The sequence below is a fragment of the Athene cunicularia genome, assembly GCF_003259725.1.
Source record: "Athene cunicularia isolate RWA chromosome 21 unlocalized genomic scaffold, athCun1 chr21_part1, whole genome shotgun sequence".
Taxonomy (NCBI): domain Eukaryota; kingdom Metazoa; phylum Chordata; class Aves; order Strigiformes; family Strigidae; genus Athene; species Athene cunicularia.
In genome coordinates this window covers 827,876-854,020 of record NW_020799127.1, presented here as the reverse complement: position 1 = coordinate 854,020, position 26,145 = coordinate 827,876, and the positions used below count along the sequence as shown (strand labels likewise).

The 26,145-nt window shown below is 47.9% G+C and overlaps 1 protein-coding gene across 10 annotated transcripts in view; it reads left to right on the top strand.

Moving 5' to 3' along the window:
- Positions 1-26,139, top strand: part of CCDC30 (coiled-coil domain containing 30) — a 41,041-nt gene extending 14,902 nt beyond the window's left edge. For 4 of the 10 annotated variants that reach the window (XM_026862667.1, XM_026862664.1, XM_026862671.1 and 1 more), the window contains 19 exons: positions 798-913; positions 4,349-4,456; positions 4,979-5,079; positions 5,919-6,111; positions 11,140-11,238; positions 12,008-12,145; positions 13,833-13,970; positions 14,769-14,926; positions 15,945-16,191; positions 17,652-17,825; positions 18,138-18,347; positions 19,012-19,169; positions 19,875-20,022; positions 21,082-21,203; positions 22,283-22,424; positions 22,976-23,112; positions 23,980-24,094; positions 25,006-25,073; positions 25,737-26,139. In XM_026862667.1, the coding sequence (XP_026718468.1) occupies positions 798-913; positions 4,349-4,456; positions 4,979-5,079; positions 5,919-6,111; positions 11,140-11,238; positions 12,008-12,145; positions 13,833-13,970; positions 14,769-14,926; positions 15,945-16,191; positions 17,652-17,825; positions 18,138-18,347; positions 19,012-19,169; positions 19,875-20,022; positions 21,082-21,203; positions 22,283-22,424; positions 22,976-23,112; positions 23,980-24,094; positions 25,006-25,073; positions 25,737-25,950 (2,786 nt within the window). In that variant the 3' untranslated portion in view covers positions 25,951-26,139. Of the gene's footprint in view, positions 1-797; positions 914-4,348; positions 4,457-4,978; positions 5,080-5,918; positions 6,112-11,139; positions 11,239-12,007; positions 12,146-13,832; positions 13,971-14,765; positions 14,927-15,944; positions 16,192-17,316; positions 17,320-17,651; positions 17,826-18,137; positions 18,348-19,011; positions 19,170-19,874; positions 20,023-21,081; positions 21,204-22,282; positions 22,425-22,975; positions 23,113-23,853; positions 24,095-25,005; positions 25,074-25,736 lie in introns of those variants that run through there. The other 6 variants (XM_026862666.1, XM_026862669.1, XM_026862668.1 and 3 more) reach the window with 6 other exon arrangements.
- The last annotated feature ends 6 nt before the right edge of the window (positions 26,140-26,145 follow it).

Here is a 26,145-nt window from a genome sequence, read left to right as displayed (position 1 = left end):
CCCCCCCCGCTTGGGACCAAGAAAGAAGATATATTTTTATTTTTGTCTGAATAAAAGTCAAATTTAAGCTGAAATTTCCTGTGCCCAGCGTTCAGCTGGAAGGGGAAGAATCTTCGTTCACCTCTTCTGTAAGGAAAACTGTCTTCTCACTGGCTTTAGTAGGATGCTGGTGTATTCCCAGACACGTTTCTGACAGTGTGCTCCTAACACAGACATCTTTCCCTGTTTCTTACACTTGAAATACCAGATACTCTGCTTTAACTGGTGTGATGGTTGCACAGGTTTATTGATTCAGACTGGAAGGGTTGGTATGCAACCATAATTTTTACTGTACTCGCCACTTCATAAATATTAATGCTAGCACAGCACTGATACATTAACTGTGATTGTGTTTCTGCTTGTAGCAAATGATGGGTTTTATGATAAAAATAAGCAATATGGCTGTTTGGGTTTTTCAAAGCTTGCTGTAGTTGGGTGTGAAGCCCATGCCTAAATATCTGAGGTGAGGCATTTTCCATGATCTGGAGGTGAACTGAATCCCTGGAATAGCTTTGGAGAGACTCCTATAATAAACACAGCACTGCTGTTGAACCTGGATCTCCAGAAAGATAAAACTCTGTGATGGGGGAAAGAGAGCGTGTTCCTGTATGTGCGGGGAGCTCCCTCTGGGCTCTTGCACTCACGTGCCTGTGTGTAAGGACAAGTCAATTCCAGAAATCTTCCTTGTGATAGCCCCCCTCTGAGCTTGGTCAAGGGCCAAACTGGTGTTACTGACCCTTTTTTTCTGTTCTGTACAGACAGGACTGAGCTGCAGAAAGCCATGGAGCACAACAGCAGGCTGGACAAGGAAATTCTGACGCTGCGAGCACGGGTCCAAACGCTCGACTTGGAACGAAAAGCGTTCCTTGATCTGGTGAGTGCCCACCTGCGGCTGCTGGATCTCCTGCTCTGCCACAGCACCACGAGTCTCACAGAATGACTGAATCATTCAGGTTGGAAAAGCCCCTCGGGATCATCGAGTCCAACCCTCAGCCTGACTCTACAAAGTTCTCCCCTACCCCACATCCCCCCACAGCTCATCCAAACGGCCCTTAAACACACTCAGGGATGGGGACTCCCCCCCTCCCTGGGCAGCCTATTCCACTCTCTGACCACTCTTTCTGGGAAACATTTTTCCCTCATGTCCAGTCTGACCCTCCCCTGTTGCAGTTTCAAGCCGTTCCCCCTTGTTCTGTCACTAATTCCCTGTGGGAAGAGCCCAGCACCAACCTCTCTGCAATGTCCTGTCAGGAGCTGCAGAGAGGGATGAGGTCTCCCCTCAGCCTCCTCCTCCTCACACTGAACACTCCCAGCTCCTTCACTGGCTTCTCACAGGATTGATTCTCCAGGCCCTTCCCCAGCCTCGTTGCCCTCCTCTGCCCTCGCTCCAGCCCCTCCAGATCTCTCTTGGATTGAGGTGCCCAGAACTGGACACAACCCTCCAGGTGTGGCCTCACCAGTGCAGAGCACAGGGGGACTGTCACCTCCCTGCTCCTGCTGGTCACACTATTGCTGATACAAGCCAGGATGCCGTTGGCTCTCTTGGCCACCCGGGCACACTGCTGGCTCCTGTTCAACTGAGCCTCTGCATGTCCCACAATCCTGGACTGGCTCCTGACCCTCAGCCCTATTCCTTAACCCATCCTGCGTCTCCTCCCTCACTTTTCTATAGCAAGTCTTTCCAGAGTTGTGCTTCTGATGTTTCATGGCTCATGGAGTAATAAACTTTGTGAAACAGGCAGAATAAATATGCAAAGAGTGTTTTAAAGAAGCTGCTGTTACTGCAGCCCTGAAAAAAATTCAGCTCTTGTAGCATCCTTTGGTGCAGGACAAGTTTGATGCTTCGCTGAGCATGGAGGGGCTGTGCATGCTCCAAGTGAGAATGGGGTGTAGGGCCCCGAGATACATGTTTTCCTGTGCCCAGTGTACGGGATCAGCTCGATGCTTTCTGTTACTAGCCAATGTTTGCACAAAATCAAGTAGGTAAACACAGGAAGCTACATTCCTACCTTTTCTTGGGGACTGTTATTACAGACAGCAAATAAGTTCAGTCTAAGCCCCAGTACTAGCTATTTAAAAAACTAAAATTTATGTTCATGTTTTGATACCTCTCAGCATCTTCGGCTTTTTAATGTGGCTATGTTGATTTGCTCAGTAGAAGATAAACTTAGTCCTTTTCATTTTGTGTGAGCTTCAAGGGAATTACTTACATTACTAGTAAATGCATTACTGTTAGTTAAACATTTGTTGTAATAAATTTTGGATTCTATAGTCCTTATCAACAAGATAGTTTTTTACTGAGATGGTCAATAGTGAATGAATGTAACAGTCCGTTTCCCATTAAAATGTGTCATTTGGCAGAAAATCTCTTTCTGTTCTTAACTCTCAAACTCTTTGTGTCAGTCCTTGAGCAGACTTTGATTGGTTGCCAGCAGTCGGTAATTACTTCTGCCATCCCAGCAGCTGTCTTGTGGGTCTCTTGGATTAAAATGAGTATTTTTAACTTAATATAAGTATCTCTGAGAATATCATGTCCATCTCTTTACAATAATATTGAAGACTTACATTCTTGAATATAATTTATTCACATTTGAGGATTTAAAAGTTTTGGTATGTAGTTCTGTTCCTTACATTTTAAAAAGCTGCTGGCTCTTCCTTAGCACAGCATCTAAGCATGTCTGTAATCTCAAACCTTGTATTTATTTATAGGACAGTCTGTTTCTGGGTCTACAAAAAAATACTGTGTAATTTTGTTTGCATTCATTGGTTAACTTTTTTTTTTTTTACTGCAAATAACATTTTCTTTGCTTTAGGACATGACTTCATTCAGTCACTATGTGTACATACACCTGTATGTATATATATTTTATTTTTAAATATATAAAAAAAGAAATATATATGCACAAAAATAGAGATACATGTAAGGTATTTTTTTTCTCTGTACAGAAAAGAAAGGTAGCCAGAGATCATTTCCAACCAATGATGTTGTTAAGCTAAAAACCTTTATTCTTTAGGAATGAAGTTTAACTGTTGGCACAGAAGGTTTTTTATTTTTAGAAGCTGAAAGTGTACTTTATTATGAGCCACAGAAGTTCTGCATCCTGAAGTCTCTTTTCCTGCCAGTAAGGGGGGGCAGGCTGGCCACTTGGCTCTGGGTGGGTGCCCTGGGGGAGACCGGCCTCATCCCTGCCCTGCGCTCCCCTGGGTGGAGTGTGCAGGACCCGGTGTCTGTGTGAGTGGGCTCTGCAGGTGCTTCTGGGTGTGGGTGGAGGCTGAAGAAAGGAGAAATGCAGGCTGAGAAGTTGGTGTGTGAAACCTCTGCAAGGGCTGATAGCTCCAGAGACTAACAGTGCTGTAAAATCTGCAAAAAATGGTGAACCTGGGACTCTCAGTGGTCCACTGAACACGTGCAAGGTCCCTGCCATCGACTGCCTGAGGGACAGATGACAAATGTGTGCTGCTGGGCACACTTGAAGAGCGCAGGATTAGATCTGCATCTGACAGGGGGAGCGCTGTCTGCAGGACTTGGGAACACCCATTCAGAATCCACCGCACGACAACCCTGTGCTGCCAAGCAAGTGGCCGGGGTTGGCCTCGCAGCTATTGCTCGAGTAGCCAAGAGTGAGTGTGCAAGTGACTGTGTGAACTGTTACCTGCTAAAAATAATATTATATTGATCCTACCAGTAACAGCAAAGACTAAAAGGTGGCCTCAGAAATAGTGGTGGTAATCTGTCTACCCTTCTGCACTCAATTCTGTTCAGAAAAAGGGTTATACAGCATGTGCGTGACCAGTAATTGAAATAAATGAAGAAAAATTGCTTACCCCTTTTACTGCTTTTTACCTCTCTCAGGAGTCTCTTCTTTGCTGGTCTCTTCTCACAGGGAATTAGTGACAGAGCAAGAGGGAACAACTTTAAACTGCAGCAGGGGAGGGTCAGACTGGACATGAGGAAAAAATGTTTCCCAGAAAGAGTGGTCAGAGAGTGGAACAGGCTGCCCAGGGAGGAGTGGAGTCCCCATCCCTGGGTGTGTTTAAGGGCCGTTGGGATGAGCTGTGGGGGGATGTGGGGTAGGGGAGAACTTTGTAGAGTCAGGCTGAGGGTTGGACTCGATGATCCCGAGGGGCTTTTCCAGCATGAATGATTCTGTGAGTCTGAGGCCACCTAGCTGGAGCAGCCACGTGATCTCAAGCTGAGTGGTTAATATTAATAAATCTGCAGTTTATCTACAGCAAATTTGAAAGGAATATCAATTCTCTAAGACAGCAAGATGAACATTCACCGAAAATAAGTGTTTTCCTTTTGAAGGTTGAACAGCTCAAGGAGGAGATCTGTGAGTATCAGAAGAGTGAGCAGCAAGGACTTCCCTTGCCTGCACCAGCTGAGACTGAAGAAGTTGCAGCATCCTCACTGCAGGTATTTTCAAGGGCTTTTTGTTTACCATTCAAGAAAGCAAACTGAGCAAAAATCCCCACTCTGAATTCCAGCCCTCTGCCATAAAAAGACACACAGCTTGTGGTGCAGAAATGCTTCTCTTTTCCTTTCCACGTACACGTGTGTGCTTCCTGTGCAGGTGTGACGTAGGGTTTATGCTGGGTATGACGAATGTGGTGTAGCTGAGAACTGTCAGTGTGAGGTTGATGGTTGGACTAGGTGACCTTCAAGATCTTTTCCAACTGAAATGTTTCTGTGAATATGTAGAGTATGTCTGTTAGTGTAATCTAATACCCACTAGTGCCTTTGTATTATTATAGGTCATGGGGGGAGTTTTGCTCCTGTGGGTGGTGGATTATCTAATGCAGGTGGAGCAGCTGATGTAGCTCATGTTTTCTGGTTGTTTTGTTTGTTTGCAAGAGACTCTGGTAGCTTTGGAATCACGTTGTGCTAAGATTTCAGTCATCGTTATGTGCTAACTTTTCATTTTCTTTTGAGACACAGGGCACAAAGGATGAAGGGAGTATTGAAGGAGTCTGTGTTTCAGGCAAAGCTGGCTCCGATCAAGGCGACAGATATCAGGGTAGTGAAATGCTTCATAAAAGGTGAGCAGTGTAGAAATCCTTCATCTGTTTTATTTTCACTGTCTTGTCTGGTGCTCTGGTTGCTGGTATTCTGTCTTGCAGAATGGATTTAAGTATTGGATTCTTTAGATGACTCTGATACTAACTTTGTTCCTCTGCTCCCAGATCATAAGGTTTGGGGGTAATGCAGTCCCGAGTGGGTCTGTAGCCCTTGGTATCAAGAATGTGGGCTGTTTTCTGACAACTTTCTCCAGTTTGTTGCTTTCCCAAGAGAATAGGGTTGGGCTTTTGTGGTTCTCTGCAGACAAAAGTGTTGGTTTTGAAACTGTTTTGCTGCTGGGAAGATTCCTCTGGATTTGGTTGCTGTCCAGGGGTGTACCAAAACACTTGGCTTTCAAACTTAAATGTGTAAACCGGGATTTTTAAGGGAAGTCAAAGCTTTGTTCTCCTGTGGCCTGCTCAGGAAACTGCCTTGCCTCTTCTAGCAGGTTTATGGAGGAAAGGGGATCTGATCCCATCCCTCTGATTCTTTTTTCCCTTCAAATGCCCAAGTCTGTTCCCCCATCTCAAGCAGCTAAGTTTGCCATTGCCTCTCTGCTGTTAGCATCCTTGTGCCTGACTGGTTTTCTCCCCAGAACTCCATTGTTACTTGGATAGAGCCTGTTACCACTAATTAATCACTAAATCATCACCTAAATAAGAGCAGGCACAGGTCATGCTGGATGTGAGATGTGAAATTAGCAGGACAAGTATTTCACAAACACACTGGCTCTTTCTTGCCAGCAGTAAGCGGTTTGGATGTGTGTTGATACATTTATGTAGCAGTTGCAGCCTGGGTGATGTTGGTCTCTGGTGTGTAGGTGCCGAGAGGTGATTGAAAACATCGAGGGCCACAACTTGCAGCTTCTTCACAGGCTGCAAAAACTGGAGCAGGAACACGAGGATTTGGTTGAGCGCAATGAAGAGCTGGAATCAATTCTGGGAGAGACACAGCTCCAAACCAAGCAGGAGAAGGACCAGTTTGAGAGTGAGGTGGAGGGACTTCACCGGAAAGTAAGTAAGGAATGGAAGAAATACGGTTTGGTTTTGTTGAATTCTAGCTACTTTTCTCTCTGCATATTGATTAGTAAAATAAAACGATGTTTGACCTAAACCTGCATGCTGCTTTGTTTAGTTTGACAAGAAATGCAACTAGCAAAATCTGCCGGTTTCGGGAAAGAAGGGGAAAATTCCAGCAGTGAGTAAATGATGCTTGCTTAGAGGTGCAGATTCCCCCAGTGTCACAGCAGCATTGTCTTTTGCAGCTCCTGTTCCCCCTCCCTGGTGCTTGGGCAAGCAGTTAACTGGCTAATGACCTCCTGCATCCCCAGGAGTGAGGTCAGGTGATGCTCCCTTCCTTTTCTGTACGTGTGGGCTCTGCACCCTTCAGTTTCTTGGTTGAACTGAAGCAAAGCCTTTTTGTTTCAAATTCAAGTTATGTCTTTTCTCTGGAGTTTTCTTCTGAAGCTTTTATAGCTTAGAATCTCTGATTTCCCCTGAGAAGCTGTTCTAGATGGCATCAGTGCTCCTGATGGACTTCAGTGTTGGTCTCCTGCAGGAACTGCTTTTCCATGTTGGGTGGTTGTTGCTTATGCCTGTGGTTCCTGCTGAAGATCAAGTTCCAGGAATACCCAAGTCCTCTTGAGGCTCAGAAGAGAGGCAAGAGGTTTTCCTGAAGCCCAGGGGTTGTCCCTTAACCTGGCAGCCATGACAGAAGTCTAGACTTTGACTTGAATCCCTTACCTCTCTCGAGCCCTGTCCAACAGGTTAAAATGGTCAGTGTGGGACACTGATGCTCCGTGATCCCAGGAAAGGTCACTAGTTAAGCATGCTGGTGGCAAAAGATCGTGCTTTTGGCTTTTCCCCAAGCACGGCATCTGAGACTTGCCAGCCCATGCGGCAAACACTGAGGCACTTCTGGGTGTGTGGGGCCAAGATCCAGACTGCCTGGGGACATCCCTGCTGAAAATAACAAATTGGAGGGGACAGTGAGTTTCTCTCATCACCAGTTATCTCTTGCTGCAGCATCTGCTGTTGAATGGGGCAGGCATGGCTGGACACTTTTTTTGAAGAGCTGCAATGAGCTAATTCATCTGGAGAAGCTCTGCTCAATCTTGATCAAGATGTGACCTCACCAGTTTCTTCCTAACTTGTGTCCTACTTGATCTTGGGCACCCTCAACCCGGGGCAATCTGGATCTTTTCCTGTTAAAGGACAAGACCACTCAGATCATCCTTTCACTTTAGGAGGTTGATGGAAAGTCATTGTTGTTTCCACTTATTTGTATGTGACAATCAGGGAACCCCTGGGAACTGGCAGACACAAAGCACCATGTTGATTATCTGGTTTACCAGAACCGTGGCAATATTAGAGATTTCCTTATGAGACCTTCAGAGCCATCTCCATCCACATTTTAAGCACGGATTAAGTTACTGCTGAGGCTTCTCAGCCTGATGCTGCCTTTGTTGGTGTGGTCTTTAGCCACAAATTACTGGATGAACTCTCGATCACTCTGCAGGTTGCTCAGTGAGGAGCACCTGCATTTAGGGGACTGGTTTGTCACTGCTTGTCCCCAGGGAAAATACTATTTGCAGCGTTTGTGCAGCATTACTACCAGGGCATGTGACCCCTTACAGACAAGGCAGCTGAAGAATTTATAGCCAGAGAGAAGAGAGGAAGCCAGAAGTTGGTATGGCTAGATGGGTAGGTTGGCTTCAGCCCAAAAAGGCTGGCTGAGGAGGTCTTTCCTTTGGCTGGAGTCCTGCTGCCTGCCCAAAAGCTCTTCTCTTCCCTGGGCTGAGTCACCTTCTCCCCTCTGTCTGTGGTTAGGATGCTCTCTGAAGTGGTCCTGGATTGCTGGACAGCAGGACCAGTGTGTAGTGTCCCTTGAGGACCTTGGATTTCTGAGGTGAGGAGGAAGGGAGCACATGGGTTTTCAGTCAGGAGCGAGCAGTGCTCACACATGTCCATACACCTTGTTCCTTGGCTCCAGAGACTCATCCCCCCTCTCTGCCCCCTCCTGGCAGGGAGTTGCAGAGGGCCAGGAGGTCTCCCCTCAGCCTCCTCTTCTCCAGACTGAACCCCCCCAGTTCCCTCAGCCGCTCCCCAGCAGACCTGTGCTCCAGACCCTGCCCCAGCTCCGTTGCCCTTCTCTGGACACGCTCGAGTCATTCAATGGCCTTTTTGGGGTGAGGGGCCCAAATCTGAACCCACTCATTGAGGGGCAGCCAACACCAATCTCATGGGAACAATTTTAAAGGCCTTAAGGGGGTCAGGAGCAATCCAGCTTCTCCTCTCCATCGTGGTTCCTGCAGACCCTTTTGCAAAATCCAATCTCAGCACTCACAGCCTCTCTGCTCTGCCTCCTGCCAGCACAGTGCTCAGCAGCCTTTCCTTCAATCTCCTTACTCTCTGAAGAAAGTTTGTGCTGGTTTTTTGATTTCTAAAAGTAGCAAACTGGCCTCCCCAGCTGCCTGAGCTGGGATTTCACTGAACAAAGCCACAAAGCGAGCAGGGACAGTGGAAGCAGATAAAAGTCTGTTGCAGATGAAGTCCAGCTTCCTCTGCACACAGCACACACTGTGCTCATACATGCAACATCCATCGCTCCACTCATACAGATGAGCCTGTGGTGAAGCACATAAGATGCCTTATGCCTTTCTCACCCTCCCTTCTTTGCACTTATTCACAGATCAGTTGTCATTCCTTTCCAAGGGGAAGCCAAAGCACCAAGTCTCTGCCAATCCCAGTCTGTTTAAAGTGGTTACAAAGCAGCATGTCAAAGCTCAGAAACTTTGCTTTCTCCCACGGGCTTCAGGCACAAGGTGTATCTCTTAAGTCTCCTAGCAGGGAACTATTCTAACAGATGTGATACTGGTTTTTAAGACAAATGATGCTACCCAACCTAGGTGTTAAAAGCAAATCGGTGCAGTGAAACAATCAGGCCTCTTACAGAAAAGCTAGAGGGTGATAAACCCCCCTCTTCTTGCAAGACTAGATGAGAGTTTGGGGTTCAACAAGACTCTGGAGCTCTGGAAGGCATCTCAAAGGCAAAATACACCTCCCTACCCCCAGCCAACCTTTGGTTATGAAGTGGATACCCAGCTATACATTTCCATCATTTTGCTTATTTTTCCTCCAAGACTTTAACTTTTAAGCATTGAAGTTGTGCATGTAAGTCCTTTGCCAACAACAGAACAATACTCACATTGTATCCTGGCGTCCGCGTTCCGAGTCAGTGGCCTAATCAGCCAAGATTTTTGTAAGTGTGCCAAATCAGAGAAGACTTCCAAGTCCTCCTCACATGGGGCAGCCTGGCAAACACCCAGCAGTGCTGTTTTCTCCAGGCTCAGGCACACCTGCCTGTGAGCAGTCCTTCCCTCAGGGACCTCCAACACACCCAAAAGCCCCCCTGGAGATGAAGGGTGCAGCTCTGCAGCCCTCCATCTGAGCACGCGCTGGACTTAGCTGAGGCTTAACCCACCTCCTCTTCCATCCCACAATCTGCCCGTCGCTCCCCCACTGCCCCATGTGCCTCTTTTCTGTCTCTCTTTCAGCTACAGCAGCTGTTGAGCTCATGCCAGCCGCCAGGCCTTGCATCTCCTCAGCTACTCAGTGCTCCGCACTGCATTCACCCTGCATCCCCCGAAGCGGCAATCCCAGGGATCTGTTTAACACCACACTGAACAAAGAAAGGATTTCTCCAAACTAGAAACACATCTTGTTTGATTTGTGGAGAGTTGTATTTATTCTACTTGAGTGAGAAAACGGGAAACATTTTAGTGTTGAATAAACCCTGATTTATACAAAAGCACAGCCATGGTGCATCAGCAGTAGCGTGGCCAGCAGGGACAGGGAAGGGATCTTACCCCTCTGCTGGGCACTGGTGAGGCCGCCCCTCGATGAGTTCAGTTTTGGGCCCCTCACCCCAAAAATGCCATTGAATGACTCGAGCGTGGCCAGAGAAGGGCAACGGAGCTGGGGCAGGGTCTGGAGCACAGGTCTGCTGGGGAGCGGCTGAGGGAACTGGGGGGGTTCAGTCTGGAGAAGAGGAGGCTGAGGGGAGACCTCCTGGCCCTCGGCAACTCCCTGCCAGGAGGGGGCAGAGAGGGGGGATGAGTCTCTGGAGCCAAGGAGCCAGCACCAGGCCCCGAGGGAATGGCCTCAGGCTGCCCAGGGCAGGGTCAGGCTGGCTCTGAGGAAGGATTTCTGTGCAGAAGGGGCTGTTGGGCGTTGGAATGGGCTGCCCAGGGCAGGGGGGGAGTCCCCGGGATCCCTGGAGGGGTTAAGAGTCGGGCTGACCCAGCGCTGAGGGATCTGAGGGAGTTGGGAACGGTCAGGGGGAGGTTCACGGTTGGACTGGAGGAGCTTCGAGGGCTTTTCCAACCCAGATGATTCTGTGAGATCCCTCACAAGGGCAGATGCCTCAGGGGAAGATGGTGCAAATGTAGAGTGAGCACTTGTCCAGACAAACTCTTGCCTGCTGGGAGAAGCACAGAGGTCAGTGTTTTGCTGATGCAGGTCAAGAGTCCTCAGAGCCTTGCGGGGGAAGATAAAACCTCCTTTGTGTAGTGGAGGGACCAGGACAAGTCCTGGGTGACCAGGTCAAACATCTGCTTGAATGAGGTGAGCTGTGGGGGAGTGGGCACTGCAACAGCATGGGACAGGAGGCTGGCCTGTTGTATAAATCAGGGTCTCGTGGGGTCCTCCATGTTGGGAGAGCATGTAGAAGGCCCACATGCTGTGGAGGCCCTGAATTTTCACTATGTGTGTGGGTCGTTTCTCCCCTTTTGTGGAGCAGGGTTCTTTCATTTTCTGACTTGGCCTTGGATGGCTTCTTCTTCAGCCTTTGAAGCTGCAGGATGAAAGATGAGCTGGAGCTAGCCCACGCTGGCGGCTGTCCACATCTCCTCCTACTCCTTGCTTCCAAACATGGGGCTTATTCTTTAATAGCAGCACAAGGAGCAATTTAGTAGTAGTTGTGCATTTAGTACTAGTTGTGAGTACTGGTTTGGTTTTAACTTGTGGTTTCTCTATGTTAAGATCACAAGTTTAGAAACAGAGTTACTTGAAGTGCAGAAGAACAAAACTGAGATGAGTGGGGAAGAGCAATCATCGTCTGGAGCCCAAGAGATGCAAGAGGTAAGAGGTTTTTCCTTGGGAAAGAGATCATTTTGTTTAGAAACATAATAAATGAGCATCTTCTGTGAATGCTTTTTGTCACCATCTTCTGCGAATTTATAGCCCATCAGCTTGTGCAAGACAGATGGATGTCTTTGGTGGGAAGCAGCTGACATGCTGGTATGATCTCCACTGGTCGGACAGTGGAACAGGCTGCCCAGGGAGGGGTGCAGTCCCCATCCCTGGGTGTGTTTAAGGGCCGTTTGGATGAGCAGTGGGGGAATGGGGGTAGGGGAGAGCTTTGTGGAGTCGGGCTGAGGGTTGGACTCGATGATCCCGAGGGTCTTTTCCAGCATGAATGATTCTGTGATTCTGTGATAACTCACCTCTCTCATGAGATTGTCTTGCCTTCAGCACTGCAAGCTGAAGAGCTTGTTGACTCCCTGGTAGGGGTGGTTTACATGTATAAAAGTGCTTGATTCTTGCTTAGGGCTTAGTGAAACCTGAATAGGTGCATTTAAAGGCCATTTCCCAGCTGGTTTGGGGCTGGCTTTGCTGTCAATTTATTACTTATTACATGTGGAAGAGGGCCTTCCCAAGGTCCCAAGCATCTTGGGTCAGGTGGAGGCTTCAGGCCTTCAGCGATGTCCTGCCAGCCCTGAGTATAAGGTGCAGGAACCCTTTTTCTAGTTTTCCTGTCCTTTCTACAAGACACATTTTCTTCAATTTGTTTCTCTTTTGCTAGAATAAATGATTCTGTAGAAGTAACTCTTATTTTTCCTTGTTCTAGATGTTGGAAAGCTGTCAGGAAACGATAGAAAAGTTGGGAAGTCATCTGGGAGAGCGGAGAGAATGGAGAAAGCAACTTGCATCTGAGCTTGAACTGTTACGAGAAGATCTGAAGGCTGAGAAGGTATTGAGCAGCCAGGTACGTAGAGCTCCTGCAGTGGGATTCCCTGCAGGAGACATTTGCCTTTGGGTAACTCCATAAAACATCCCCAGTTGCTCCCCAAGTGCATGGCTTGACTTCTGTTGATGCATTTCTCTAGTCCAGCCCATTTCAAAGCTTCTTTGGCAGATGGTTTTAAATCCATCTGCTTTAATAGAACTGTTTCTGACTGTAACTTATTTTTCCTTTCAGTGAATCTAACAACAAAACAGTAATTCCAACTTTGTAGCCAAAGCCCTCTTCTCTAGAGAACAGAGTGAAAGTTTTCAGACTTGGGTATTTACTGCAGAGTTACATGTGATCATGAGCCTTTGTCTCTCCATGTCACGACATGGCAGGGTGCTTGTAGATTTGAGCCAAGACCTTCCTGCAGAGCAACAGCATGGTTACCCGTTAACAGCGATTGCTTTTCTGAGGTTGATCATCTGGCTAATTCTGAATCTGTTTAACGTGGGTCCTCTTTAATATCAATAGTATTCGTAACCAGAATATGGCATGTTAAGAAGTCAGAAGATGTAAAAGTCAGAGAAGTCTACGCAAGCAGCTTGCTGGGATCCCAGCGCTGCTTTTTGTTATGTGCCCCAGGGACCTCAGTCCACTTTGGCTGAAGGAATTTAACTGCTGGATAGACTTCTGGGGGGTTTATCTCTGCTGGGATTGTTGCTGGTGCTCTCGTCTTCCAGTTGAGCCGTAGAAGAGAGACAGCATGTGACAGCACAATTGCACAAGGGCTGGTGTAGGCAGGAGAGGGGCTGAAAATGAGGCTAAAAATATAGGAGAGCTTCAGATGTGTGGCCTGGATCAGGCAGATGAGGGGGTTCCATCTGTTACAAAACTAATTTTTTAGCACTCTGAGAGGCCTTAAACCAGCTGTGAGTCACATAATTTCATCGAACGTAAGTAAAAAACAATGAATGTCCTGAACTGTTGGCACAACTGCACATACACAAGAGTCTGACTGGAGGAACAGTGGCATCTAGAGGACAGAACTTTTGGAGTGCTGTTAAGCAACAGCTCCACAGTGTAAAAGCTTGGGATGCAGATCAAGCCTTGCTGATGGTGGTTTAGGAAGGGGCTAGGTCAGTCTGTGAATATGCACGTGAAAAGGAATTCTCTGATTTGAGGGATGGTGGGGAAAACAGGAGTCGTCACTCTTTAACTTTTGTATCCCAACAGTTCAATCTACTCATGATCCAGGGACCTTTTAATCAAAATCCTACATCCCTGTAAGCTTGGTTGTAATTCAGCCACTGGTGGCCTGGTGGTTTTGCCTAAGCAAAGGACTATTTTCCGATCAAAGGATCAGATGGGTTCATTCCCTTTTGATAGAGCAGCTGTATGGGGACGAATCATTTACCAACAAAGTATTGGAAGTTAGCTTGGTATGAAATCATTGAGTTCTCCTGGGAGTTACACACTGGAGGTCAAGATTTGAGGTGGTTCAGTGTTTGTCAGGATGTCTAACACCTAGAATGAGTGAGTAAATTGGATAGTATTTTTGGTTTTGTGAATTTAATGATGTGCTATGATGTGAAGAGCTCGTTGCATTTTTTGGGAACTCTCCTTGTTTTCAAGAGGTTTTCGGACATTTGAGAGGAGAAAGCTTTTTCTGAGCTTGTAGTTTGGGGTGTATTACATCCACTAACTCCTGTTGTTTCCTCGCCAGGGGTTGCCCGACTCAAAATCAGAGCTTACAAGCCATTGTAATAGCTTCCTGAATCTCCAAAGAACATCAGCAAGCAGGGATCTAATTAATGTATCCCATGAGACACTACAAAAAGATAGTGCTTTGTTAGATACGAAGGTGAGGAGTGTAAAGAAATCCCTGTTGTTCTGGTGTCTGACACAGACAGAAGCTGGTGGTGTATGTTGCTCAAATGTTTGTAAATTCATCTTGGTGTAGATAAGAACACCTGGAACTGAAATATTAGTACTAGCATACAGTCAGGAAGAGCTATGGATTAAAAAGCTTTAGGAATCAAAAAAGTTGCTAGTGCTTAGTGGGCTGAATAGTATTTTAATTTGAAGGATTTTGGTTCACCTCTGCTTAGCAGGAGATATTAGACCAGGCAGATTCTGGTCCTGAGCCAGTCTGGGCATTTCTGTGTCCTTATGCACTCCTTGTGCCTTCCTTTCTTGCCCATTTTATTTTCTTGGTATCTTCTCTTCACATCTCAGGTTTTGGGTCTGCCATTGCTTGGTGTTAAGGGTTTAGGAGACATTGAAAGCGGAGAGCAGCCATCTGCAGAAAGTTGTTTTGGGTTGACTTGGATGGAGGATGCTCTCCATGTGCGACAGCTGAATACCCACCTTGTATTCTCCCTGTTTTCCCAGGAGTTGTTAGTTTTTTTAAGAGATACAGCACATGATATGAAGTGCTGAGAACTGCAGATGAGCAACAGAAGAACGAAATCAAATAAAGAAATGTGATGTGATAGTAGTTTACACACAGCTACGTCCTGTGCAGAAAAGAGGACTTCTTCATTGTAGCTGCAGAATCAGAAGCCATGTCTTGATGGAGTTCCCAGATTGCCTTATACTACTCAAAAGGTTTCCATGAAACCAAAGACAATCAAAGTTGTGGTGTTTTCTGACCTTACAGGTCTCTGAACTCCTACAAGAAAAAGAACAGATTAACAAAGTCGAGCAGAAACATGAAGATCTATGTACAGATGAAAAGACATATGAAGAACAGATGACTAAAATAGTAATTTTGGAAGAACAGGTCAAAAACTTGAGGGATGAACAAGAAGTGCTCTGGTAAACCTTAACACAGCCTGTGGTACTTTCTGCTCCTTATCTTTGCTGACTAATATTTTGTCTTTTATAAATCCCCATAGTGCTGTTTCTGGCAAAAATGGGCACAGCAGCTTTGTGTCTTCCTTATCAGGTAATCATCTCTCTGTAGAGATTTTGGTGAATAAGCATTTCCCTTAGTGACATCATGATCAGTCAGGAGTAAACCTTTTCTGCAGCTGTTCCAGATTCTGAACGGCATAAATGAGTGCTGTCCTTAGGAAAGAGGCTGCTTCTCTTGGGGTGAGGCATTATTTAGACTAATGCAGTTGCAGAAAGCTCCCATCGTGGGCCTGGGCTCCCTGGGGCTAAGTGCTTCCAGCAGCTGCTGATACACATCCTGCTGTGGATTTCAGTTGTCCTTGGAGGGCAGGTGTCAGCAAGCATCAGGGTTGTAAATAAACCTCTTACAGGTCCCCTGACTCCCTTTTTTCAGCAGATCAATACAAATTTGGAGTTGGAGCATCTATGCTCAGGCTCTCATTAGTAAGTAAAAGCTTGGGTTAAATCCAATATAGTTAGAGTCAGCTCAGTTACCTGGATAACTAGGTACTGAGATAAAGTAAAATTAGGATAAGACAGGTAGGTTAGCTTGTAAGGACATATAGTTTGGATTGAAATCAGTTGGACAGCTTGCCTGGGAGATCTGAGCCCGTACTTCCACACAGCGAGGTGTTGTGCGAGGGCTGCTGTGCTGTGAGTGTGAGTGTTTCCTTAGCTAACAGTTAATAACCTACTCATGAACAACTGAGAGCTCACCCTTTGGACACTTTTTTTTTTGTGGGCCAGTGTCCAGGGAAGACTGACCCTTGCCCAGAACTGCTTAAACCCAGGATTAAATCCCCTTTGGAGCCTCCTGAGATGCTTGAGTGTTGCCTTGAGTGTTTCACTGGACTCTCATATCCCAAGTTTTTCCCCTTCCGAGGGTGGTTTCCCTTGGATATGTATAGTTATATCTCTCCTTTCCTATTTCTTCTTCAAGTTCTCAATTACTAGAAAGCAACAAGAAGAGAGAGAAGCTAGAAAAGCAGCTGAAAGAGAGCAACGAAGAAAAACGGTTGTTACTGGAAGAAATTGCCCAGCTAAAACAAGATATCCTGACTACCCGGGACCAGGGCGACAGCACGCTCAGGGAGACTTTGAGGGTAAATCAAGCCATGGCACAAAGAGAGAACAGGTTTCTAACGTCGCAGAGCTCTGCAGGCAGTTTAGATGAGAGTGTTCAACAGGTATGGGCAGCTTTGCCATCTGCACTGTACTTTTTTTTTTTTTTTCACTAATTTTGTGTCAAAACCTAATTAAAGTGGACTGGAAGCTGGTCCTGTAGGTGGTAGCACACAGTGGGGAGATGAGGCTGACTGATTTCCTTGGGGAAAATGTTTGGAAAGTGTGAATGTCATCGTCTCCTGTTGTGTTTTTGGATGTAGTGGGAGTTTGGATACCCTAAACAACCCCCTTAGTGCACACGAAAGAAAAAAGTTACACAGTCCTTCAGTGCTGTTTTAAACCTTTTTGGAGCTCTTTCTCAGCTCCCTGTTGAAGTGTGAGACACAGAGCTGCCTGGGTATTCCCACAACAGCCTTGCTCTTGCTGTAGGCAGTTGTTCTTCCCTGCTCTTCCTTGGGATTTTCTGCTCCTGCACTCCAGTGCTTGAACCCCTTGAAACAGCTGGGTTCTGCTGCAGCCGCGTGCCCGTGTCTCAGCTGCTGCTCTCCGACTGCTCTACTGGCAGGAAAGACCCCTCTTTGTCACTATGTTTAGCTGTGTTTTAAATGCAATTTGTTCACCTTTCTCACCATGTGATCTAAAAAAGAAAGGGAAGAGCAGCTAGCCCTGCCAAAAAGGGAAGAAATTATGAAGGGATCCAGGATGGGGAGTCTGAGGAGGAGCAAGGATTAAATGCAAGAGTTTGGAAGAGAAGGGAGGACAGAGTGGCCTGTAGGCAGGAGAGGGAGTGGAAGGGGGAGGATCAGAGTTGTGCTGACACCAAGAAGCAGCAAACGTGTACCTTCAGAGCAGACCAAGACACAAGGTTTAGAGGGAATGCTGAAAAGCCTCCTGATAGAAGCAGGTGGGGAAAAAAAAAACCCCAAACCTAACTGGTGTTGAGGACAAATGACATTGCCAGATCCCGCAGTGCTGGCTCAAGACTTCCCAGCTTGGGATTTTGTCAGGGGATTTATCTGAGAAGGGAAGCTTGATCTTCAGTGGCTTTCATCCGGTCCCAAGAACAGAGGGTGAAGACGCAGAGTGGAGGGCAGATCTACAGGTGGCCAAAAGCGATGCTGGGAAAAAAGGTTTTGATACACCAAAGGTGGGAAGAGCTTTTAGTCTGTGTACAAGGTACTTGCAAGAAGGTGGGTGAACCAAAGAGCTCAGTTACCTTCTGAAAGCCTTCACAGACTGTCTGTGACCACCTTGACAGGTCAGGTTTTAATAGGGATTTATTCTCTCATCCAGGTTATTGCATCTTCTCCCTCAACCTCGAGAGTCGTATTGGCTTCTCTGAGGGGATGGACAGGGTAGGGAGCAGGATATAGTGTGGGGGCAGAAGAAATGCTTGCCTGGCTCTACCTATCTTCCTACTTAACTACGCTTAAATGCTACTGGTATACTCCTACCTTAATTAACAGTATCTTTCCTTGAAATTAATTTCCATATAACCTTTGTCGTTTTGCTGTTTGTACAGACTCTATTCAATGAGAGATTCCAGCAGCAGGAGGAAAAAATGCAGCAACTGCGACAGAACTTGCGTCGAGTTCAGAACTTGTGCAGCTCAGCCGAGAGGGAGCTGAGATACGAAAGGGAGAAGAACATTGACTTACAAAAGCAAAACCTCTTGCTCCAACAGGAGTGCACCAAGGTAGGAACCACGAGCAGGTAGAAGTGCTTGGAACGAGCATCACATAATTTTACAAGCTGTGGGAGGTCTGAGGTGCTGATTTCAACAGACTGGACCTCACTGGCTGACTGTACAGAACTGGGGTCTCAAGCGTTCTCTGCCTCAGCTCCATGGAAATTGCACCACCTCCAAATAAAACACAGTGTACTTGCTCCCTCTATTTCTCTTTTATTCTTGTTCACTCTCTGGTAATCCTGTTGCCCCTTTCCTAATAAAGATGTTTTAGATGATACATGCTGAAGTGCAAACTCGATTTCTTCTTTTGAAACTCAGGTCAAAGCTGAGCTGAAGCAAACCCAGGCAAAACTCTCAGACACAAATGAAACATGCTCCTCTCTCTCAGCGCAGTGGGAAAAAAGCCAGCAGAAGGTCAAAGAACTTGAACAAGAGCTCCTGAAGTGCTCCCAGGCTGATAAATTGCAGAGCAGCCTGCAAGAGAAACTTGCACAGGAGAAATCCAAAGTATGCGAAGCACAAAAAAAGGTAACTCATCAGTGTGAGCTAAGTTAACGGGAGGTATGTTTTTAGCAGGTTTGTGCAGCTGTAGTTCAGAAAAATCAAGCACTAGCAGCTCGTGAACTGGTTCCTTGAAGACTATTTTGCTAGTCTGTTTTAAGATCACTTGGCAAAGTATTTTAGAAAAAATGTCTGCTATTAGTGGAAGCATAATCAAGACAGTAGAAGCCAAATCTGATGGCTCAGCTCCTGTCTCTAAAGCTCAGTATCTCTGAAAATACTGGTAGTAGGGCTGGCAGGTGCAGGGAGACCTGATCATGTTCCTGCTGAGGAGATTTGCTGCTGTTTGCTATCTGCTAAATGGGGAAAGTTTGTGTTTTCCATGGCACTGTGAGGGGCTGCACTAATTATTGGATTCAGTTTTGAAGTGTGCAGGATCAAATCAGGCGCAAAAGGGTTTGTTGTTAATTGATAATGCAGTGTCTGACCCAAAATCTGGTGGCTGTTGGAAAGGTTTTACTTTTAATAGACTTTGACACAAAGACACACAGAAGTACTTCTGAGTAGAAGCAAGCAAATATTTCATTCCCATGACCCAGATACTGATGGATCAAAGGGATCTCAATCCCTTGGATTCAGATACTGGCCTATAAATCCAGAAAGTTTAATCTGTGTCCAATTTTAATCCAAGATTTCAAAACTCCAGCAAAAGCTAAAAGATTCACAACACCAGCTCCTGCTGGCAGAGGCCCGTGTTTCAGACAAGAAACTCCTGGAGGAGGAATTAAAGGAGGCCCGAGAAAATGAAGCTCGTGTGCAGCAAGAACTTAATGAGGAGCTGCTGAAAAGGTATCCAGGGCTGGGTAAGGCCTGTGCTGTGCATGGAGGGTCCATGTGTGCCGGCAAATATTGCTGTGCCAGTCTACAGCTACCTTCTGCAGCTCCATGCCTGGCTCTAGGTGGCTTCAAGGAGTTGCTGCACCACTGGTTTTACCTCCTATCCCTCCTTTTGACCTGCCAGAGGTCTGGATCCCCTCTTTGAAAGATTTTTGGAGGCTTCTGCTGCCTTGGAAGGTGCGTGGCCCCTCCTGCCAGCCCAGTGATTTGTTTACCCTCCAGATGCCAGCAGGCCCCTTTCTTGTGCATCTGGGATTGATGGTCCCAGAGACATTGTGCACCCTTTCTTGTGCCACTGGGACACAGGGACAATGAGCATGTAGTGATTTAACAGAATCACAGAATCATTCAGGTTGGAAAAGATCCTCAGGATCATCAAGTCCAACCCTCAGCCCCACTCTACAAAGTTCTCCCCTACCCCACATCCCCCCACAGCTCATCCCAACAGCCCTTAAACACACCCAGGGATGGGGACTCCCCCCTCCCTGGGCAGCCTGTTCCACTGTCTGAGAAAAGACAGTGGTCACTCAATGTTGCCCAGGGCAAGTGCAGAGCAGTGTGATTTTGGTTTTAGATCACAGCCAGCCTTGAAGTCACAGCAGCACATCATGGGCTGGCCTCCACATCAGTGTCTCACTGACACCATCTTGCTTTTAGGAAGCTCCTGGAGCAGCAGCTGGAGGAGCTGCGGCAGCAGCTCCGGCAGTCGCAGGAGACAGAGGCGTCGCTGGCCAAGATGCACGTGGAGCTGCAGGCCAAGACTCTGCACGTCCTAGAAGATGAGAAGAAAACTGACCTGAGCGAGGTGAGCTGTGGCATGGGTGAGTCCTCATCACCCCAGGGGATGCTGTGCGGGTGGCTGATGCCAGAGCAGACTACTGAGCTCTAGGCGAAGATGGGACCATCTGGGTGTGAAATCTGTATGTGGAAACTGCAGAAACAGGGTCAGATCCAGCCAGGTGCTGAGCCCTTGCAGATCCCACTGATTTTGACAGGAGCTGGAGGAATCACAGAATCATCTGGGTTGGAAAAGCCCTTGAAGCTCCTCCAGTCCAACCATGACCCTCACCCTGACCGTTCCCAACTCCACCAGATCCCTCAGCGCTGGCTCAGCCCGACTCTTCAACCCCTCCAGGGATCCCGGGGACTCCCCCCCTGCCCTGGGCAGCCCATTCCAACGCCCAACAGCCCCTTCTGCACAGAAATCCTTCCTCAGAGCCAGCCTGACCCTGCCCTGGGCAGCTTGAGGCCATTCCCTCGGGGCCTGGCGCTGGGGCCTTGGCTCCAGAGACTCATCCCCCCTCTCTGCCCCCTCCTGGCAGGGAGTTGCAGAGGGCCAGGAGGTCTCCCCTCAGCCTCCTCTTCTCCAGACTGAATCCCCCCAGTTCCCCCAGCCGCTCCCCAGCAGACCTGTGCTCCAGACCCTGCCCCAGCTCCGTTGCCCTTCTCTGGACACGCTCGAGTCATTCAATGGCATTTTTGGGGTGAGGGTTGGAAAAGCACCATCCCATCTCACATGGGTTTCCTGGGGATGCAGCTCCGAGGGCAGTGAAAGAGGACTTGAAGGTAGAGGGGAAGAGGCTGTCCCCTTTTCTTGCAGAACATAGAGCTTTTTGCAGGAAAATCTTGGCAGAGTCTGCTGCCTTGGAGGATGCATTATTTTCCTCTGCCCTGTTGAAGCCCAGAGCCCCACAATCAGCACGCGGAACCCCTCTTTAAGGGGAGAAGGCAGAATGGGTGGATATTATCTCTACTGAGGACCACTGGGATTTATGAGAAGCTTTGGAGACCAGACTGAATTGAGGCAGAAGGAACCCTACAGCTGTAGACACATACACACAAATAAAACCCAGATGTTTTCCAGCATCTCCAGTGTCAGAAGGAGTATCAGAAGCTTTCGGAGCAACTTTCACTGCTGAAGGAGGAAAACAAAGCCCTTTATGAGGAAGGAGTCCGTCTCCTGAACCAGAAAGATCTGTGTGTCAGGTAATGACTGAAGCAGAAGGGGATGTGTAGACACACAAAAACCCACCCAGGAATTGCTGTTTATATGACTGACAGTGACATTGGATTTGACTGTTCCGTAGCCTTTCTGGCCTCTCCTGTTGAAGGATTTAGCAGAGAGAGTTCTGCCTTAACTTGACACCCCTGTGTGCATTCTGCATCGCCTGTCTGCTGACGTGTTCTTAGAAGCCGGAGGCAGCATAGAGAACAAGGGGGTGCCTGTTGAGGGGGGCTGCTCTTTAGGGTCTGGCATTGCCAGAGATGCTTCACAGAGCTGCTCATTTCTCCCCAGGGCATTTTTGATCTAATTTGAAGCACGGTAGCCTTTTTGTCATGAGTTTTAAGCAAGCATGGGCAAATATCCCTTATATGGTAAAGATTAATCTTTTTTTTTTCTTTTGACATTGTTTTTCCTTCTATCCAAACTGGATATAAATAAAGAAGAACACTGCCTAAATGGGACAAGTTTGAGGGGACTAGCAACAATCACCAGTCTCAGTAGAGACAAATATTTAACCCCAGTGTTGCAGCTCTGAGAAGTACCCACTGAAATAGTTCTTTCTGCAACCTGTTTGCCTGCCCCTTGTTGTTTAGGATTCTTCTTTTTCAGCCTTTTTTTTCCCCCATATACAAGTACTTCCCCTTAACCACCCATATCCCCACCCAAATAAATAACTTAGGCTTTCTGTGCTACTTCCAGTTTCAGTGAGTTTATAACCCTGTTTGGTATAAAGAGCTAAGAGGGGCGAGCACAAGGATTTGTCAAGCTGGGAGTCAGTTTTGGGAATGCTTTGGGTCTTTTCCCTCAGTCAGTTTCCATTTGGTTGACACTTAATGGTGTAACCTTTGCAACAAAAAAGCCCCCAAGCTGATCAGTGAAAGACACAGTCTGGAAAGTCAGTTTGCTCACTCTGCCTTTAGCTGTGCAGCCAAAAGTTGCTGCGTCCCAGTTCAGGCTTTGAAGAGCCTGAATAAATACAGGACATCTCCTGCCTTGATCTTGACCCAGAACACAAAAGCATTTCGCAGCCTGGTATTTGTCTCTGCCTCTGCCTCCTCAGGAAATACAACGAAATGCAGCTCCGCCACAAAGACAAGATCCGCAGAGCCAAGGAGACCTTCATCCACGAGGTGAAACAAAGGGACAGCAGAATTAAACAGCTTGAAAATGAGCTCAGCGAGTCAAAGCTCCAAGTGGAAAAGGTGAGAGAACATATCAAGAACTTCTCCCCTGAGGGAACGCAGGGGAGCAGGCTGCTGTGTGTCTTCCAAAAAGTGACGTTTAGGGAAAAAAGGAAATGAGGTTTAGGAACAGCTGGTTTGCATGTAATGGGATTGTGCTGTTAAAAGAACCAGGAGAGCTCTGCCTGATGTGCTGCTCCTGCTCCCTGCGCAGGACGGACACTGCCCTGGGAAACAGCTGGCAGTGCCAAGGGGCTCCAGCCCATCCTTGTAGGAACAAAAAAAAAAAACCGAAAGGAAATTCCTGGCTCAAGTTTACCCTCAGGGGAACTTGCATCCTCATAATCCCATTCAGAAACTGAGCTCCACCGTCTTTTGCCTCAGAAATATTACTCCTGGAAATTGACTCAAAAGCCTCTTGTTGGAGTATGTTACATCAAACAGCATTATCACTTCTAGGAGTGCACATGCTTGGTGGTGACCCCTTTGGTAAAGTGCTCTAAGGTTTACAGAGGACAGGGAAGAGTGAAGTGTAACAGCTGGTTGTTATTTCCTTCTGCAACACTGTTCAGGGGAAGGTGCTGATTGCACAGATCACTGCTGAGAATGAGAAATTACTCCAGGAAAGAAGGCGGCTCCTCCAGAAGATAAATGATCAGGAAGAAACCCCTTGGAGCAACTGGGCTACAATTGCCACCCTACAGAGCAGGTATGCACGTAATGATGCCTATACAGAATCGCAGAATCATTCAGGTTGAAAAATGAGTGGATTTCCCACACCTTGGGATCATCGAGTCCAACCCTCAACCTGACTCTACAAATTTCTCCCCTACCCCACATCCCCCAACAGCTCATCCCAACGGCCCTTAAACACACCCAGGGATGGGGACTCCACCCCCTCCCTGGGCAGTCTGTTCCACTCTCTGACCGCTCTTTTGTGAAACATTTTTCCCTCATGTCCAGTCTGACCCTCCCCTGTCACAGTTTCAAGCCGTTCACTCTTGCTCTGTCACTAATTCCCTGTGGGAAGAGCCCAGCACCAACCTCTCTGCAATGTCCTGTCAGGAGCTGCAGAGAGGGATGAGGGCTCCCCTCAGCCTCCTCCTCCTCACACTGAACACTCCCAGCTCCTTCACTGGCTCCTCACAGGATTGATTCTCCCGGCCCTTCCCCAGCCTCGTTGCCCTCCTCTGCCCTCGCTCCAGCCCCACCAGATCTCTCTCGGATTGAGGTGCCCAAACCTGGACACAACCCTCCAGGTGTGGCCTCAACAGTGCAGAGCACAGGGGGACTGTCACCTTCTGCTGGAAGCCTGCCCCCTCCCAGCTCTTCTCCAGTTTTCTCTTGTTTCTCTTAAGAAATCCAGAGGAAAGGCTGAACTGTTCCCCAGTTATGAGTCCTGAGGATTTTAATTGCTGTGGGATGTAATTAGCCCCTTTCCCCATCATAGCCCTCCGTGTACAGCTAAAGGCTGTAGAGGACAAAGGGTCTGTGGTTGAAAAGGAAAATGCTCCTCTGAGAACGTAGCGTGGCTGGAAGGAAAATAACTTGTGCTTTGTATGTGCAACGTGCTCAGAGCGAAGATCGTGGATGAGGAGAACGTGCGGCTGCAGGAGAGCAAACTCCAGCTCCCCGGCCACGTGCCCACCACACCGACCACGCTGAGGGGCATCCACGCTCCCAACACGGAGGTGAGACTCTGAGAGGGCTCGGGCTCAGCAGACGGGCTGCAGGAGCTGATGTCTCCTGCGAGCGTGGTGTGGTGTTTGTAGCTGCAGCTGAGGGTGCCGGAGAAGAGCTGAATCGATCCTGGGGTTGGGATGGAAAGGGGCAGCAAACACCCAGAGTGCGACGGCTTTAGGGGTGAGGGGGGACTCTGGGGAGCTGCAGCTCAGTGCCCTTGGCACACTGCTCCACCCCCGAGCCGCTGTCTGAGGAGATCCTTTTTCACAAGGACAGAAATTTCACTTTGGCTCTTTGGCGGTTTCAAGAGTTGTCAAAAGACCTTAGTTTTAAGTCAGCTTTAAAATTAGGAGAAGTAACACAGAGCGGTGTGGTTGGGAAAGTTACTTCTTTCAGCCAAAACAGGTGAGACCAAGCTGACGGATAATGTCGACTAAACTGAACTGAATGGAGATCTGCCTTCCCCAAACACTCGGGTTGGGATTGACCAAGTTTATGAAGAACTTTGGGGGAAGAAATGAAGAAAAATCCAGGAAAGCCCAAGATTGTGTTCTGACAACTCCTCAAATAAAACAGGTGGATTTGGAAGTTTGTTGGTGCATTTTGAAATTTGGAGGGAACGCAGTTTGGTTGGAAATGAGCTATTAAGGGTGAAAGTGCTGTTTGGGGCCTGGCAGAAAGAACTGATTGTGTGTTCCCCTCTGGTTTATTTCTTTCTGTTTGTTTCACCTGGGCTAGTGAGGTGGGGTTTTTAGTTTAAATTCAGACCCAGGGGACAAACCAGTGATTAGTACCTGAGTGGGGCTGGAGTTCATGGGGGAACTGTCAGTGGAGCTGGGGGAACTGTAAAGACCAAGACTAGGTGGAAATTTGGGGTCTGACACGCACCTCCTCCTTTGCGATCTGTTCCTCCTTCCAGAGCTTGAAGAGCGTTAACTTCTCTGAAGGCCAACTCCAGAGTAAGGTGTTGCCATCTGCCCGTACCAGGTAGCGTGGGGTAAACGGAGGAGGCAGGGATTGCCTCTCTGCATGTGGTGAGGGAGAGGTTGAGAACTTTGGCTGCGCCACCCTGTGCTTTCACCTCCAAGGGTCTGTCTTTCTCCTTGTTTTGGTCAATTTATAGGGAAAATGGTATAAAAAAGACTCTGAAAGTACTGGGATGGCAAAGTAAAATCTTCAAAATATGTGGAGGAACGCTGTGGGTTTAGAAATCCTTCTGGTGCCCGGTGGTTTTGTAGGAACATCTTCACACCAGAGGTGCTGAGACTCAGAGGGCCACGGCTGCCTGGCGTGGTGACCCACATCCCAGGCTGTGCTCAGGAGGGAGCCCCAGCTCCTCCTCCACTGGTGTACGCCAGGAGCACCGTGATCTGTGCCCAGAGGAGCAAGGGGAAGGCAGAGGCACTCTGCGACTCTGGTCTGTGCGCGCGGCAGGCTTGGTGGCAGCTTGGGGTGCTGTGGAGGGTGATGGACGGTCTGGGGGGGTGCTGGGGTGGGTGGGGGCCATCAGCTCCTTGGCTGGTGGAAGAGTATTGGAGCTTTATCCCTGCGCTGGCCCCAGGGATGCTGGGAGGGACGCTGGGGCTGTGCAGATGGTGGAGGGTCGGGTAGAGTTTGCAGAATGACGGAAGAGAGGAAATTTGTTTTCAGCTTCCCATCACGAGAACCGCCAGACTCGCTCACCCCCCCGAAGGCCACGCAAGACACGAAGCCTGCAGGAGGAGCTGAAAGCCAAGACTCCTCCTTGTGCTTATCCCCCTCTCAGCCTTCTGAGATCGGCTACTTAAATGTGGCTTCACCTGGAGACACCACAGCCTCCCAGCTGCAGGAGGAGAGTCAGAGCATCAGCTCCGAGAACATCTAAAGGGCGAAGGATGTTTGTAGAATGTTAGCTGGGCTGCAAGGTTTTGGGCTTCTGTTGCTGGGGGATGACGAGGACTGCAGGGGAGAATTGCCAGATTGACTGAGTTGGAAATTTCTGTTTCAGCTGTACTATTCACCAGATTTTTTTTCAATTTCTCCTCTTGTAAGTGTGTGTGTGTGTGTGTGTGTGTGTGTG